The sequence below is a fragment of the Acipenser ruthenus genome, chromosome 7, assembly GCF_902713425.1.
Source record: "Acipenser ruthenus chromosome 7, fAciRut3.2 maternal haplotype, whole genome shotgun sequence".
In the NCBI taxonomy this organism is placed as follows: Eukaryota; Metazoa; Chordata; class Actinopteri; order Acipenseriformes; family Acipenseridae; genus Acipenser; species Acipenser ruthenus.
In genome coordinates, this window is record NC_081195.1 from 42,862,855 (window position 1) to 42,878,922 (window position 16,068).

General features: G+C 35.6%; 1 protein-coding gene across 6 annotated transcripts in view; it reads left to right on the forward strand.

The window, feature by feature from the left end:
- Nucleotides 1-16,068, forward strand: part of anks1b (ankyrin repeat and sterile alpha motif domain containing 1B) — a 209,180-nt gene that overhangs the window by 120,409 nt on the left and 72,703 nt on the right. For all 6 annotated transcript variants that reach the window (XM_059026989.1, XM_059026990.1, XM_059026992.1 and 3 more), the window contains exon 12: nt 14,852-15,020. In XM_059026989.1, the coding sequence (XP_058882972.1) occupies nt 14,852-15,020 (169 nt within the window). The remainder of the gene's footprint in view (nt 1-14,851; nt 15,021-16,068) is intronic.

Sequence of the window (16,068 nt, forward strand, 5' to 3'; positions counted from 1 at the left end):
CCTATTTATAGAAACCTCGATTGGAAACGCTTTGTTCGACTGGCAGATAAACTCTTTTACTATACCCCCTAACTATGGAAAAATACTCAGGAAGAATATTCTGCAGTCCATTCTTGCAGCCCTCATTCATATCTTAATGATATTTTCTATACAAGAAGTGCTCTAATTGAACATGTAACATGTATTTAAATTAAAACGTATTATTTATGAGATCAACCTTGATGTAAATCTCTCTGGTAAAGTGTCTGCTTCGGGCGCGCAGTGCATTTTCTTGTACTGTGATTTGTTTTTTCTGGGGCCACAAATACAGTCATGAAACTTCTGGGGTTTCAGTCTCATAATACAAACAAATCAAGACTGGAGAGGAAATGCTGTACATTGATGGAAACTTCAATTAAAGCAGTGGGTGACTTGTCCACTTGTCTTCTTTACATAAAGACAAGCTCCTTTGTGCTGCAAATTCTTTGCCTCAAAATGAATAACTTTTGTGCTTTCCAAAGTAATATGTGGAAAAAATAAATAAACATCCCGATTTAATTCATGAAGCACAATGTTATAATTTAAAAGGAGACAAGAGATTCTGAGTGTTTCATAGCCGAGTTATCAAGACTAATAATCTTGGACCAGATCATTAAGCTAGTGATATTGTGGATGTGTTTTATTGCAACAAACCATTGAAAACCATTTATTGTGTTTTTGTACAGCAATTATAGAAGAAAAACCTGTGTTTTTGGTTTTATGGTTTAGTAAACCTGCACATTTATAACTTAAGATTAGGTAGAGTATCATGAAGTGTACGTCATATGTTCTCATTTAGCATGGTTTACAAGCAAGAAATACATGATTTATAGAACGCATGTGGCAGAGAAACTTGGATAGTGACTTTCAGTTATTCCTCATGTTACCACAAGACAAAGCAGTTCTGATCTAGGATGCTTTGACTCTTTTATACAGCAGAGCCACACAGGTCACTGCTTCCAATTAAACACAGCTAGATAACACAGGAATTCTAAAAATAACCATTGACTTCACATTGAAAAAAACAAATTGCCATGTGTAAATGGAAAAAAACAAGCTGAGACAATGTTAATCTTTTCACTCTATTTTACTGTACAGATGAACCAATATTCCTGAAAAATAATAGACTTGTCGTTCGGTCAATGAACCCAAGTACTTGATACACCGTAAAATATGTTGCTCATTTACATTGTCCGCTACATGACCACAATCCCAAGGGTCATACATCGGTAGCTTGATTGTAGTGCCTTCTGTGTTTTTAAAAGACACAGACAAACTGACAGCTAAGCCCATAGATTCTCTCTGGGAAAGCTCACTGTAACATCACAGTTTATCACTTTGTTTCCCCTGAGCAGCAAACAATCCCCCATTGTCAACCATGGACATTTTCATAATTCAGCTTAATTATTGAAAAAAAAAACTCTACAAAGTAGAACATTCCTTGAGTCGCCTAGCTATTTTTACCTCTTTGTTGTCCTTTAATTCTCACTCATCTGAGAATGGGAAGGTAGTCCATGAACGTTTAAGGAGTTTCCTGTATTTACAGTACATGTACAAGGGAAATTGAAAAGAACCTAATGCTAATACTAAGAATGCTAATACAGTACAAATACATTGGGGTCTATTCTGATGATCTAAACAGTGGCAGATCTGAAATACCACCACTCTTATCATACTCCAGCTGTGGTATTACTCAAACAATGTTTTTTTTCTCATATTACATTTTACTTCATGTTTACAAACCATTCAGTCAGAGACGTCCTTCTCCCATGTGCCCTTGGGAATGCTTTGTTTTTGTTCACAAAAAAAAAAACACATTTCTAGTTTAATCTTAATTTCAAATGTAATTTCACTTGGGCATTGCAGTACCAAAGGTTAAACTCTACAGAAGATATTGGTGTCCTCAGTAATCATCTCTCACTTAATCAGCAAATTGGCAAAGCCCAATTCTGCAAAATGGTTAAAATGAAAAAGAACCCAAGCATGCCTCTTTAGATGGGGAGATATATTTCTCTTTATATTCAGAGTCCCTTATTTCTTTATAAATTACAATTCCTTTATTAAATATTCATCTGATCGATCATCCATGTTTTAAATTAGTTTCGTAAAACCAATACATTTTTTAGTATGTGATGATACATTAAAATTTCTTTTGATATTATATTTAGAATTTATTGAAGGGTTAAATTGTTGTATTTTTATTTTGACTAATATTTCATATAATCATTATTTCATTATGATTGACATTACAGTTAAATAAAGCTAATCTAAACAGAAATATACTGCAGCTACATCTAAAACATAAAACATGCTGCACCTTCTGAGAAGAGAAACCACTATTCACTTAAGTAGTCTTGTGTTTCTTGTTTAATCTTGGAAAGTTTGGGGATTTTAAATCTCTTGCAGGTGCCAGGTTTCAGCATGAGGAACATTTTGTTTATATTTCTGCACAAGCAATGGGGGAAATGTTGTTAGCCATGCTAGTCAGTTAATAAAGCATGACACTTTTTTTTAGACATAGAGAATGTGTGTGTGGTTAAACACGTGATGCAAGTGTACAGAGAAATACATACATACATAAATAAATATACAGCTACTACAGCCTCGTGCTTCCCAGAATAAGAAAGGGAAACAATAGTGATCTACAATAATAAGGGGGATTTTAAGTAGTCAAATTATTTAAAGTATATTTATGTACTGTCTTATTTGCTCAATGTAATTTTAGTGGTTTCCTTCGCTTGGGTGTACGTCTTCATTAACAATTCGTGCAAGGGACTCTTCTGCTATCATTAATGTTTTATGATCAGTTATTTTCTAGGATGTTATCTTCACTAAAGGGCTTTTAACATATTGATGGAATGTTGTGCTTTTTTCTGATGCCATGCTCCCTCTGATTTGATTTTGTTTCTCTTTAAATCGGAATACGCCAAATAGAGACTTGCATGCTGCACATTTAGAGCTGTTGTTTTGTGTAACCTTGGAATACACAGAGCCCTAGTTTTGTAATCTTAACAGCTGCAATTATTAGATTATACAAACCCCCCTTGACGCAGTATGTGTGTGGCAGGATAGCATCAAGAATGAGACTCAGAGACAAGGCAAGCTGCAGTTTAATACACAAAAACAGGAACAAATAAGCAGGCACAAGGCCAAAATAAAAGGTTTAAACAATACAATGTGACTGTAAGCTGGGCATTTGCCTTCACTACAGCCTTCAAAACACAGTTCTAAACTCCCTCCACCAGACAAAGGATTTCTCTTTTCGTTTTTACATGTGGCCACTCCCCAATTAGCAGTCAATTGTCTAATTGGGGAATGGCCACACCTGTGATTGCTGGCAGGGACAGATTTAACCCCATCCCTGCCAACCTTACATTCTCACACACACACTATTTACAGCAGCAGGGCTCTGTAATGCCACAATGTGGATTTCACCTTGCGAGAGAATGTAAGGTGGATCTTAATTTTCCAATTGTTTGCTAAAGAATTGAGCCTAGTACTGGAACACCTGTTTTCCCATTTAATGAATTGTGCAAAATGGTCTTTCTCACACTGTTAATATTTCTAATAAATGCTATCTATTTAGAGCAGGGCTTCTCAAACACGGTCCTGGGGACCTCTTGTGTCTTCTCAATTACTTGAACCCTTAATTGAACTAATCATTTACTTAATTCTACTTTTTACTTGTTTTCAGCTCTTAAACAGTTGCAGATTAAGTTAGCTGTAACATTTAAATCAATTAAAAAGGGTCTAATTAAGCAAATTATTAGTTCAATTAAGGGATTAGTTAAGTGAATGAGAGCTAATTTGGAATGAAAACCAGAAGACACAGGGGACCCCAGGACCGGGTTTGAGAACCCCTGAATAGAGAGCTACATGTTTGCCTACAGGTTCCTACAAGGTATTTTTGTGTTTCTATAGATTTCTGCAGAATTAGCCTTGCTACAGTATTCTTAAATTAAGCAACTTTTAAAAAGAGTTTTGTGCCACAAAGAATAGGTATGGTACCTACTGTACTGAGACTGGGGGTATGATATGCATTAGTAATTAAAACAGGGATTCATTTCTATTTCATGAAACAGGAAGGATTTTTGTTTCAAAAACTGCTCTGCTAGGAGGTTGGCAGAGATGGATGTAGATACGGCACAGTGGTTTAAAAAAAGAATATCTCAGCTTTCATCTTAAATAAATTCTAGTGATTTACATTTTTTATAATTTATTTTTATCACACGTTGTAAGAAAGCTGCTCATCAAAAAAGTTCAATGCCATGTGAAGTGATGTAGAAAAAGGTATTTGATTTTATAAATAGCAATCATCCAAGCTGAAATATGTATTTAAATTACGTTTTTCAAACTTTTTGTTTTAATGTGACCTAATATATACACTTGTTATAAATGAAACCGCGAAATATATTGACATACTGTATAACTATTAAACCACTTGAATTTTGTCAGTCTAATGATTTAAACAATAAGTAGCTTTAAAGTTGTGTTTAGCATGTGCCATGCAATGCTAGACCTTGAAAAGCATAGCCGCTACCCTTGCCAAGACCTTGTAGTGTTTTCAAGGTCATTGGTGTTTTTTGTTCTTTTATGAACTCATAATAACTTTGAAAGTGCATTGTAGCCTTGAACAATACCGTGCAATTTTAAAATTCTTGTAACTCTTCACTGCATCTTTCGGGCATGAAAAGCACTATTAATCATGGTAAATAAGAAATCAGCAGAAACCAATGTACCAAGACATACTCTTCAGTGTTGACATGTTTACCATTTATATTCTCATTAATCTTTAAACTGCAATAAATCACGCCTCTACTTTTTTTAATTTTATTTACAGCTGGGGCTCTAGGGACTGAAAATCAATGGTAACTGATTATCTTTGTTTTCCAAGGCTGGGAGAGAGAGACGATTTTTTTTTGTCTATCGTCCCTGAAAGCTTCTGTAACAATAATACATGATAAATGAGAGGCAGGGGAGGGGATAGAGGGTCGCCTGCACCCCAGCTAGTTTAGTTGTCTTTCCAGTGGAAACTGTATGAAAATAGTGTCAAACAGCGCATGAAATGACAGATATGTATTTACCAATCTCTTTGTATTGGATTCCTACACTTGCGGGACAATAACCATTGCAGTGTTTAAGACACACACTGAAAAATGCTTGGTAATATTTAATTATATAAATAATATACTGAAACCACTTCACTGACATGTGGTAAGTACGGTCACCATCACCAACATCATGCTTCAAAAATGTCAGAGAGAAATGAAAAAGAAAAAAAGTATCACAGATAATATACTTAAATATGCTGGCATTTTTACTTGTGTATATTGAAACCAGAAACGTACATTGCCCTATGATCAATCCCAGTAAGTTTAAGATAAAGAGAATGGAAGTTGAAGTTTTGTGCTCCTGGTCATCATCGTATCCTTAATAGCTCTATATTGGGAACATGAAAATTCACAAAAAATAACCTAGAGTTTTAAATCAATTCACTGCCAGCTGCCCCCTCATGAGAGTGGCCATTTCTAATTCAAATCATGCTCATTTAGATAGTGATGTGTAATGCTTTTCAGCTGCAGATTGTTTGGGACTGTGCTAAATTATCCACACCTGCCTGATTCAGATTAATTTGACTCATCCAGAAAGTTGTGATAAAATAGCAGCATTTGTGTTTTGTCTGAATATGTGCTGTTTTTTTTTATTCTTCTTTTATCTCTTGAGATTTTTTTTTTTCAAGCATGATGTTGGTGATGGTGACCATGCTTATCATATGTCAGTGAAGCGGTTTTGCTGTATTTAAAGGATTACATATTATCAGATGTTCTTGTTATTGGTTATTGCTTTACATGGCCTTGGTGCCGGTTGTATTTGACATGCTTCCTTGGCTTTGATCGGTTTTAACAGACACCAGTAAGGATAAGATAATTTTTCTGTCACAAGAGAATTAAATCTGAGCACCTTGATTCATTGTAATATGAATGCCTCACTTTGCTTTTTAATTATGGATTTCAACAGAGCAGTGTAATCATTTAATTGTTATTTGCATTGAGCATCTTGCTGTTAGTTTAGTTTATTTTTGAGTTTGTTGTCTTGGCAACTACATTCTGAATTATTGTATAATCGAGTCCTTGCTGTTGTGAAAGGAAAGCGGTTGGTTCAAAATGAATGTCAAATATTTGCAGTCTTCCATACTATGGTGAACTCAGCAGAGATTGAGGTCAAAATAATTCCTTTTAAGCGGATTTGTTTTTGTATTGTTTTTGATTATGTTGCTTATTTATTTGGCTATTTAAGTTTTATTATATATATTTTTTTCCTTTTGTATTGGCATTTGGATTTCAGGGAAAAGTAACAAGAGCATTGTAAAAAAGCATTAGTGTTAGCTTCTACTGTATTTAGAAATTTGCCATACAGCTGTCCAGTAGTTATTGCCCTATTAGCTTGGACAAAAAGAGATACTTACTGGAGCAGATGATTTGTTAAAGTTTGTGCCATCGCACACCTGAATAAAATACTGCTGCTGGTACATCATTTCTAGTTTGAAACGGTTAATAACTTATTATTTCTGTTCAGAAGAAAATACAGGCTTTGCACTGGAGCATATTACCTTTTAACTGTGTTATTATCTTAATGAATGTTGGCATATACTAAAAGATGGTTGTCATGATTTGCATATCCTTTCATATCCTCATTTCTTTGATTATGTCTTCATAATAGGTTTATCTATTACTTGGGATAGATGTTTAACTTTCTCAACCCCACATCTAGCACAAGGGTGAAAATGCAAGACTACATGTATATTCCTAGTGAAAAGAATATCCTTCTGCCTTGTACATTCTTCAGACTCACATTTGACTACACATCACAACCTATTCCCATAGCTTAATGCAGTTCAAAGTAAAGTACTGTGATTAAACAAATGAAAATGTAATACAATTTAGGAAGCATTTCATTTACACAGCGTTTTCCACTTGTCTTCGTCAAGTAATTGCGAAAGCTTTTTATGACATTACAGCCCCAAAACCCAGCAAAAAATAAATAAAAAATAGCCGTACAGCCAGATAATTTGTACACCATTCATTTTAGTCTATATTCTACTTTGCCTGAGGAATAAGTCAGTGTAAGTTCCCCAATACCACTGTACTACATATTTATTGTGACAAAGACCATGCATATCTGCATACAGTGTGAATTATTGGAAACATCTGCAAACATTGATACATGCTGTGCCTTCTCTGTGTTCTTAGCTTTCCGTTATTGTAGCATCATAAAGGACCGCAGAACTATGGCAATAATTACAATCCATAAAATTAGCACATAGGTTTTGCACATTGAATAATTTGCTAACCTAATGAGGCTGTCAATTACCATACCTAAATGCGAATTCATAAAGCTAACCTAGTACTGAATAAGCTGGTGTAAGTTTGTGATTTACTTAATTCCCAAAGAGCTTGTTACACAGGTGTAAGAAAGCTATTGAAATGCACCTTTTAGTAGATTGCTCTGGAACCACCTTATGTAATGTACAGAGCCTAGCTGTGCATACATCAGTTCCATGTAGTATGGTTTATTTTGTATTCAATTTTATTAAGCTTCTGGTTCATGCCAATGACTTCAGTTTTGTATTTTGAGAAGTCTGATACCATTGTTTACTCCTTATACTGAAGCTTAGATAAGTAGGTGATCTGGCATGCGGAACTATTGAAGTTCATTTGTATTGAATATGCTGATACTTTCTTCTGTATTTTAGTCTTGAGAATTTGTATGCAGATGACACTCAGATTTATTTCCCACTCTTACCCAGCACAGATGTAGCACTCTCTGTGCTGTCCTGTTATCTTTCTGAGGTGCATGCTTCCGGAATGTTGCGTCTGTCAGTGTTCTTAAATCTAAGCTCAAAACATATTTCTTTGATTTGGCCTTTCACTAGCAAGCAATGTGGAGCCCTTTTGGCTTGCTGTTTATCTTTGTAAAGCACCCTGGGATGCTTTCAATAAAGGACACTACTGTATATAAATGAAATTGGTGTGGTATGGTATCCAAAGTATTGCCACACATGAATACATACAGGACTGAACGCTGTGGTTGTGGGTTATGAACACATTCAGTCTGAAGTAGCATAATACCAGTGTTAAGCTACATTACGTACTAGTGTTTCTCCAAGACTTTATATTATGCTGTTCAAAGGACCAACAGGAAGTGGTACCCTTAACCAGGGTAGCACTGTGAAATTGATTCTATGTGTAGATTACCCTCATTCTTTTTATGGAAATAGAATTATTCTCGCCAAGTCTTATTTGGGATACAGTGTATTTTAATTGTAACAAATGCCTTCAATACAATGTTGTATCAAAAATGTTTTCGCATAAATGTTAACGTATGATATGGGGGGAGCTTAATACAGTTTGATACTAATTTCCATCCATGTCCATGCGCCCAGCTAATAATTAAAAAGAAAATATATACTGTATATAATGTTTCATTTTTTTATGAATTTGCTTTTAAGTGGGGAATGAGAAATGAGTTGAGGGAATTTTAGATCACAGTAACAGATGCTGCACTGCAGGCATCTTTCTTCAACATACCTGGGTTTGTCATTTGATAAGCTGAAGCAGAAAAAGATCACAGGCCAAGTTCATTATATGGGCTCACTCACACAGAACACTACAGTACTGTATGAGGAGAGACATGACGCAAACCAAAAGAGAAAGATTATTTTTATTGATCCTGGTGGAGTGCCAAGAACTGGACATAGTTAATTAATGCATATAAAACTAGAAATCTGTAGACAAACTTTTTTTTTCTTTGATTACTGGCAAAGGGTTTTTCAGTCATTATCACAGCCACTGGATGGCAAGCGTTTACACAGTGCTTTTGGATGTACAGCTATGGCCAAAAGTTTTGCATCACTTACAATTTTAGCATTAAGACATAATTAAAATTTATTTACTATATGAACATAAATTTGATCTTTTATTTAGCGCCATGTAATCAAAGAAAATACAAAATGATATTGCAAAAGTCCACCAGAAGCCATAATAGTCGTACAGTATTTCATGTTGGATTTCGAAATGTCCCATGTAGCAGGGTAGCATCAGTAATGAGACTCGGAGGATTGGAGCTTTAGAGCTGTTGCGCACTTCTAATAACAAACAAAAATAATAAAATAATAGGCACAAGGGCCAAAACAAAAATTTCAAACAAAACACAACAAAAACTGTCCAGGCTGGGCAGAGCCATCACCTGAACTTTGCAAACTAAACAGCAACACACAGATAAAAAAAAAAAAAAAACACTCGCCTACTCCCTCTCCCAGACTAAGGAGGTCTGGTTGCTTTTTATACAAGTGGCCATGCCCCAATTAGCATCATTTAGCACTAACTGGAGAATGGCCACACCTGTGATTGCTGGCAGAGATACAAATGAACCCCATCCCTGCCAAACCTATATTCCCAACACCCACACACACTTTTTACATTTAGGGCTTTCGCCCTGCCACATCCCATTTTTCAATTTGTCCGTTTTTTATTATGTATATGGAAAACTACAAAGCAGTATGTAATTCAATATGTTAACGTAACATTATTCAGCAGGTTTCATTTGACTTTATGAAGCAAAATGTCTTAATTCTATAAGTTGATGTAAAATTTACACAACATGTTATTTGCAATATACATATATAACCATGCACATGCATTCGCATATGCAAGTGTTTAATGTTTACTCTCATTAGCACACTTATATATTTATATACATATACAGACGTGCTCAAATTTGTTGGTACCCCCTGTAGGTATGGTGTTCTTTTCTTTGAAAGCTTCATTTTTTCATCTGTGAACATAGAGCTGATGTGACTTGCCAAAAAGTTTTGATTCATCTGTCCAAAGGACATTCTCCCGGAAGGATTGTGGCTTGTCAATATGCATTTTAGCAAATTCCAGTCTGGCTTTTTTATGTTTTTCTTTCAAAAGTGGAGTCCTCTTGGGTCTTCTTCCATGGAGCCCACTTTCGCTCAAAAAGCGACGGATGGTGCGATCAGAAACTGACGTACCTTCACCTTGGAGTTCAGCTTGTATCTCTTTGGCAGTTATCCTTGGTTCTTTATCTACCATTCGCACTATCCTTCTGTTCACTCTGGGGTCGATTTTCCTCTTGCGGCCGCGCCCAGGGAGGTTGGCTACAGTTCCATGGACCTTAAACTTCTTAATAATATTTGCAACTGTTGTCACAGGAACATCAAGCTGCTTGGAGATGGTCTTGTAGCCTTTACATTTACCATGCTTGTCTATTATTTTCTTTCTGATCTCCTCAGACAACTCTCTCCTTTGCTTTCTCTGGTCCATGTTCAGTGTGGTGCACACAATGATACCAAACAGCACAGTGACTACTTTTCTCCATTTAAATATGCTGAATGACTGATTACAAGATTGGAGACATGTATGATACTAATTAAAGAAACTAATTAGTTTGAAATATCACTATAATCCAATTATTTATTATCTTTTCTAAGGGGTACCAACAAATGTGTCCAGGCCATTTTAGAATATCTTTGTAAAATAAGCAATAATTCATCTCTTTTCACAGCTTCTTTGCTTTATTCTGTGACATACCAAAGGCATGCAAGTATACATGATAAAATAGCTTTTAATTTCATCACTTTTCAGGAGGAATGAAGCATTATTTCAATGAGCTGTAAGGGTACCAACAAATTTGAGCACGTCTGTGTATATATATATATATATATATATATATATATATATAATATATATATATACATATACAGTCTTTCGGGTTCAATAGGTTCAGGATATACAGAGGAAGTATGAGTCAGTGCCACACAGAAAACTGATCTCATTCATTATGTTAATGAAATATAATAAATTATCACATGCCCTTAAACCAGTGAAAAGGGAGGAATTCTCTGTGAGAAAGTCGCTCTGAATTCTCAGAGCTATCAGACATCTTTCTGATCAAAGACTCGCTCTCGCTGAGTAAACTCTTTTCTCTCTCTAGGGGAAGGAAAAAGTTGTTTAAAAAAAAAAAAAATAGTATTTTGTATTCAGTACATTTATATGGTTTATAGGGCTTCCAGCAATGTGATTTCTTTATGGTCTGAGCCCACACAAGCAGAACAGTGGATTGGAATACAGCATGTGTGCTTGATATGCAAAGTGACTATGTTATCCTTCTGTCTGTTATAACATCCTTACGTCGGACAATGAATTTGGAGTTGGGAATCTTGTAAATGTTCAATTTTCAGGGTTGAGCTGATGCAGTATGACCCTCACGATGAGAACCGAAACAGTCCAGTACAGTGTGCTGGTACTCTGCCTTTTCTTTCTCGTAATCATAGTTGACTGAGAAATACAATTGGAAAAGGAATTGAAGTAGGTTACCCAGGTCCTTGGACCTGATTACTAGAACCAGATAACTCGACAACCGGGTTTCTAAATCTCAATGCACAGTTCACAGTACCAGATTTTTACATCTGAATATTCAGTAATCAGATTCAGAATTAAGCAGACTTAAATGTCCCATATTAATGTACAGAATTATTTCACGCTTATTTAGGTATTTAGAAGACATTGTATTGGACTGCACATATCCTCTGCAGGGATTACAGTGTAGGTGTCTGTTAGACATTGCGAGTTATATCTTGAGAACCACTTGCCCAATTGTAAAGAAATTGGCACAAGTTCTTCAGCCTGTCCAAATCGAGGTCATAGTGGCATAGGCTGGATTCCTAAAGCTTTGAGACATTATTTTACTGGCACCATATTTTATCAGCCCCTATTTAAAGTGCTGTTCATAAACTGCTGATGAAGCAGAGTGCACAGAAGGCTAAACTGTGGAAGAATGTTCACCTGCATTCATATTTTGGTGTATAATTGAACATGATTTGGGGACACTGCAGCTTTAATCATCTATAGCCTGGAACATGCATTACTTAACAACAGTTATTGTTCCAACTAACATAATTTTAGACTGATTAATAAAAGAACATTGTGAAAAAAAGATTCAGGGTCAGGGTCATTGATACTGGCAAAAAATTAGGAGCCACTAAATTAAGGTCTATGTGAATATACTGCATGCGGTAGCTAGAGAATGGATCAAAAAAATGTCGGGACACCTAATTGTAGCCTGCCTGGGAATTGCCAGAAACACGTTAACAATTAGTTTTCAATAAAAGAAAATTAAACGTACAATTGAATCCACTCACTTACAATGCGTGTTTGTGACTTGTGAATAAGCAACTGGATTCTTGATTTTGGATTCTGGATTTCTCTGTGCCGTCTTAGCCCCTCTCAACCTAACCTACCAATGTACCTATCTGTCAACTGAATTTTTGGAAGTTAATACTATATAATAAATAAAATATACCTACTACATAAGTTAGTATAAAAGTATGTAGAGAATTTATTGAAAGCCAAATTCATATTTTAAAAAAAAAATTCTGCTGATGAATCTTGAGAACAATAGAGCAGCAGTATTTAAGAGATTTCTATTAACCTCTGAGAATAAATGTTGGAAATATGCTGCATGGAGTTTTCGTTTAACCAACTTTAGAATGTGTAATGCTTGGGTACACAGGTGTGTATAATCAGGTAGAGATGAGCAGAAGGTCTTCTGATTAATGTGAATAGGGATGAATTTTCCATCAAGATAGTTACATATGACAAGGGTCCCATCAATAGTCAAAGGGCCCTCTACTGCCAGTAAAATATTACAACATTAGAATTTCTAATCACAGGGAGCAATATCTACGTAACATGTTGATGAAATCAAGACTTGAATGGCAGGGTCAGTTGTCTTTCAAAAGGCCTGTATGATCTTGTAAAACGTGTGTGTTACAGTACTGTATTTCCATTTTCAATGTGGCATTTGATCAGTTATTTTTGCTGCATGGTTTAATATGTAAGGGCTTATAGAATTGTGCTGCAGTGTTGTTTTGGGGGACTGTCCTCTTATGACAGACTGATCAGTTTTGTAAAAGAGGGAAATAATGTGGGTTTGATTGCATATTTTCACATAAAATATTCTCAAAAAGCATGCATGCATAATGTGTACCTGTAGGTGTATTATGTTGCAAATCTCAAATAGCACAGTCCCGTAACTATGGCTCCCAACTATAGCGTTATAAAGGGGGAGCACTGTAATCAAAAAACAATTGATCAATATAGGCAAAGGTAATCTATACAGTGTTATATAATATGAAGTGCAATCAAATGTGGACGAAAGGGCTCTGTGAAGTATTGCATTGCTCTGGCATTAGGCATTGGTTTCAAGTTTATTTATAATTTTCTAATTCCCTTCTTAGCAATTCCCTTCTTAGTTTTCACCGCTTTGGAAATCCATGGGCCAATTAAGTTAAACATTATGATCCTCTTGAGCCATAGAGAGAAAAAGATTATCAAATTTTGAATTGGTGCTCAAATATAGGAATGATCAATATAGGAACGAAAAATAGTAGGGTTGTTTTTTGACACAAAGAAAAATAATGTGTTTTTACTGCTTTGAAAATTAAGATACAGTTATGATCCTCTTGCGAGCCTTAGAGAGAAAGATTATTATTATTATTATTATTATTATTATTATTATTATTATTATTATTATTATTATTATTATTATTAAATGTTAAACCAGTGCTCAGATTCTGCAATGTTCACATGTACAATATAGGATACAGTAAATCAGTCAAAATGAATTTTTGAATTTTTTCACTTTCAATATTGTGAGCAATTCCATTTTGAAAACCTGCAGCCTACTTCTGATGTCAGCATTTTTCTGCTTGCGGGCGGGGGGTGGGGGGTGAAAGACCCAAAAAGCTGCCTAACAAGGATGAGCAATACTTGAAGATAATATCCTTAAGAAATAGAAAGAAGACAAGTGTTGAATTGACAACAGAATTGGCAGAAGGCACAGGTCTCGTTGTCCATCAAATCAACAGTACGAAGTTCACTCTTGAAATCGGGATTTAAAGGGTGTGTTACAGTAAGAATACCTCTGTTATGAAAGGGGAACAAGACTAAAAGGCTAAAATATGCACGAGAACACAGAAATTGGACTATGGAACAATGGTCAAAGGTGCTTTGGACTTGATGGATGGACGACGGCATCTGTGCCTTCTGCCAGTTCTGTTGTCAATTCAACGCTTGTCTTCTTTCTATTCCTTAAGGATATTATCTTCAAGTATTGCTCATCCTTGTTAGACAGCTTTTTGGGTCTTCCAGTCCTGGGTTTGTCAATTACAGATGATATTTCTCTGTACTTGTTGATTATGCTTCAGATACCACACCTTGAAAATTAAGTGATGTGAGTTATTTCACTCAATGTTTTCCCTTCTTTATGCAAGTCAAGGTTGTTATAATAGTAGAAAACACTAGTGGAGGCTTTGAGTAAATTGTTGATGCTCATAAGAGTAGAAAAATGCAACATGTCTAAGACTTTTGCACAGCAGTGTGTGTGTGTGTGTGTGTAAATATATAATGTATATAATATATAAATCTGGACTGGAGAGGAAGGCTGTAGTGGAAAATTATTGACACGAGAGAAGACTATTGTTACCGACAGGGGGCTATAATGCCCGACACCATTGCAGTAAGTGAATCACTGTCAGTTAAGTAATTGCAGTTAAACTTTCATCTATACAGAATAAAATGTATTTTTTAACCTTTGTTAATATTGTAAATGACAAAACCACATTCCCTACTGAGTATGTTATTGATGTAACATGTTTATTATACCTCAACTGTTAATTTAAATATATTATAAAGAAATTTTGAGGAACTCTGTACAAACATACTTTTTTTTTTTTTTTTCTTCCTGTCAGCCCAAACAGCGCACATCCCTGATCCCGTCCCTGGAGGTGCATCGACTGAACCACAGCTATGATTGCTCCGAGGTCAGCTCTTCTCTAGGCTATGCCAGCTTCAGCACCAGCCCCCCAATCAGCCCTGCCAACTACTCCATTGGGTCTGTGGAAGACTGCGACTTGGCAGGTGAGCAAGTACTAGAGAGTGTAGGAAACAGAATGAAGAGCCGTGTTGCCCTTGATGCGTCTCATGATGTTTGGAATATGTGGTTGGCTTTTAGTGATCGTTTCTCTTGTGCAGGATACTATATTTCAGTCAGTCTTTCAACATGTACGATAGCACTCCTGATAGGAGGCTTTGGAATGAAATCTAAGACGTGCATTTGGAGAATTATGATGTGAAAATGTTCACAGGATTATGTGATGTCCTGCAGTTAATGGAGCATACAGATGAAAACAAGGAACAAAAAATGTGATGGTGTAATTGTTACATGCTGTATGAATAATGGAGCTCCATACTATAAATGATGTAGTTGCGAGTGCATTTTTCAATCAATCAATGGAGTTATTATTATTTTGAACATTGTACAACATTGTGCTACTACTACTACTACTACTACTACTAATAATAATAATAATAATACAAAATAATACATATTATGCACAGGGGTGGGGAGCACCCCATCACACCACTGTACAGCACTTTGCAGTATTTTGGTAAAGTAAATGTGTGTGTGTGTGTGTGTGTGTGTGCGTGTGTGTGTGTGTGTGTGAGTGTAACAACTGTTCTTGTACATAAAAAAAAGTATTTCCACTCATTTATCGAAAATCTAAATGACATAAAATTAAACGCTGAAAAACACTGCTTTGCTTTTCATATCCCGCCCCAGCCTTTTTGATAGCTTCAGTCTTGTCAGCTTCGTCATTAAATGATTTTCCATGCTTGGTTTGAAAGTGTCATTGATGTGCGACATACAACACTTTCACAGCAGAAAGCACAAACTGCACGATCCTCCTTCTCAACAAACCCAAATGAGTGCCACACAAAGCCTTCTCGCGTGCCGCCTTTGGCACGCGTGCCATAGGTTGCCGACCCCTGTTGTATGTAACCAAGACTGATAACATAGATAGCAATAAATATGAATTCATTATTTATTTATTTTTTACTTCAGATATTTTGTTTCTATATTAGGTACATCCTGACAATTGAAGAAATTCAATATTTTCATTTGGGA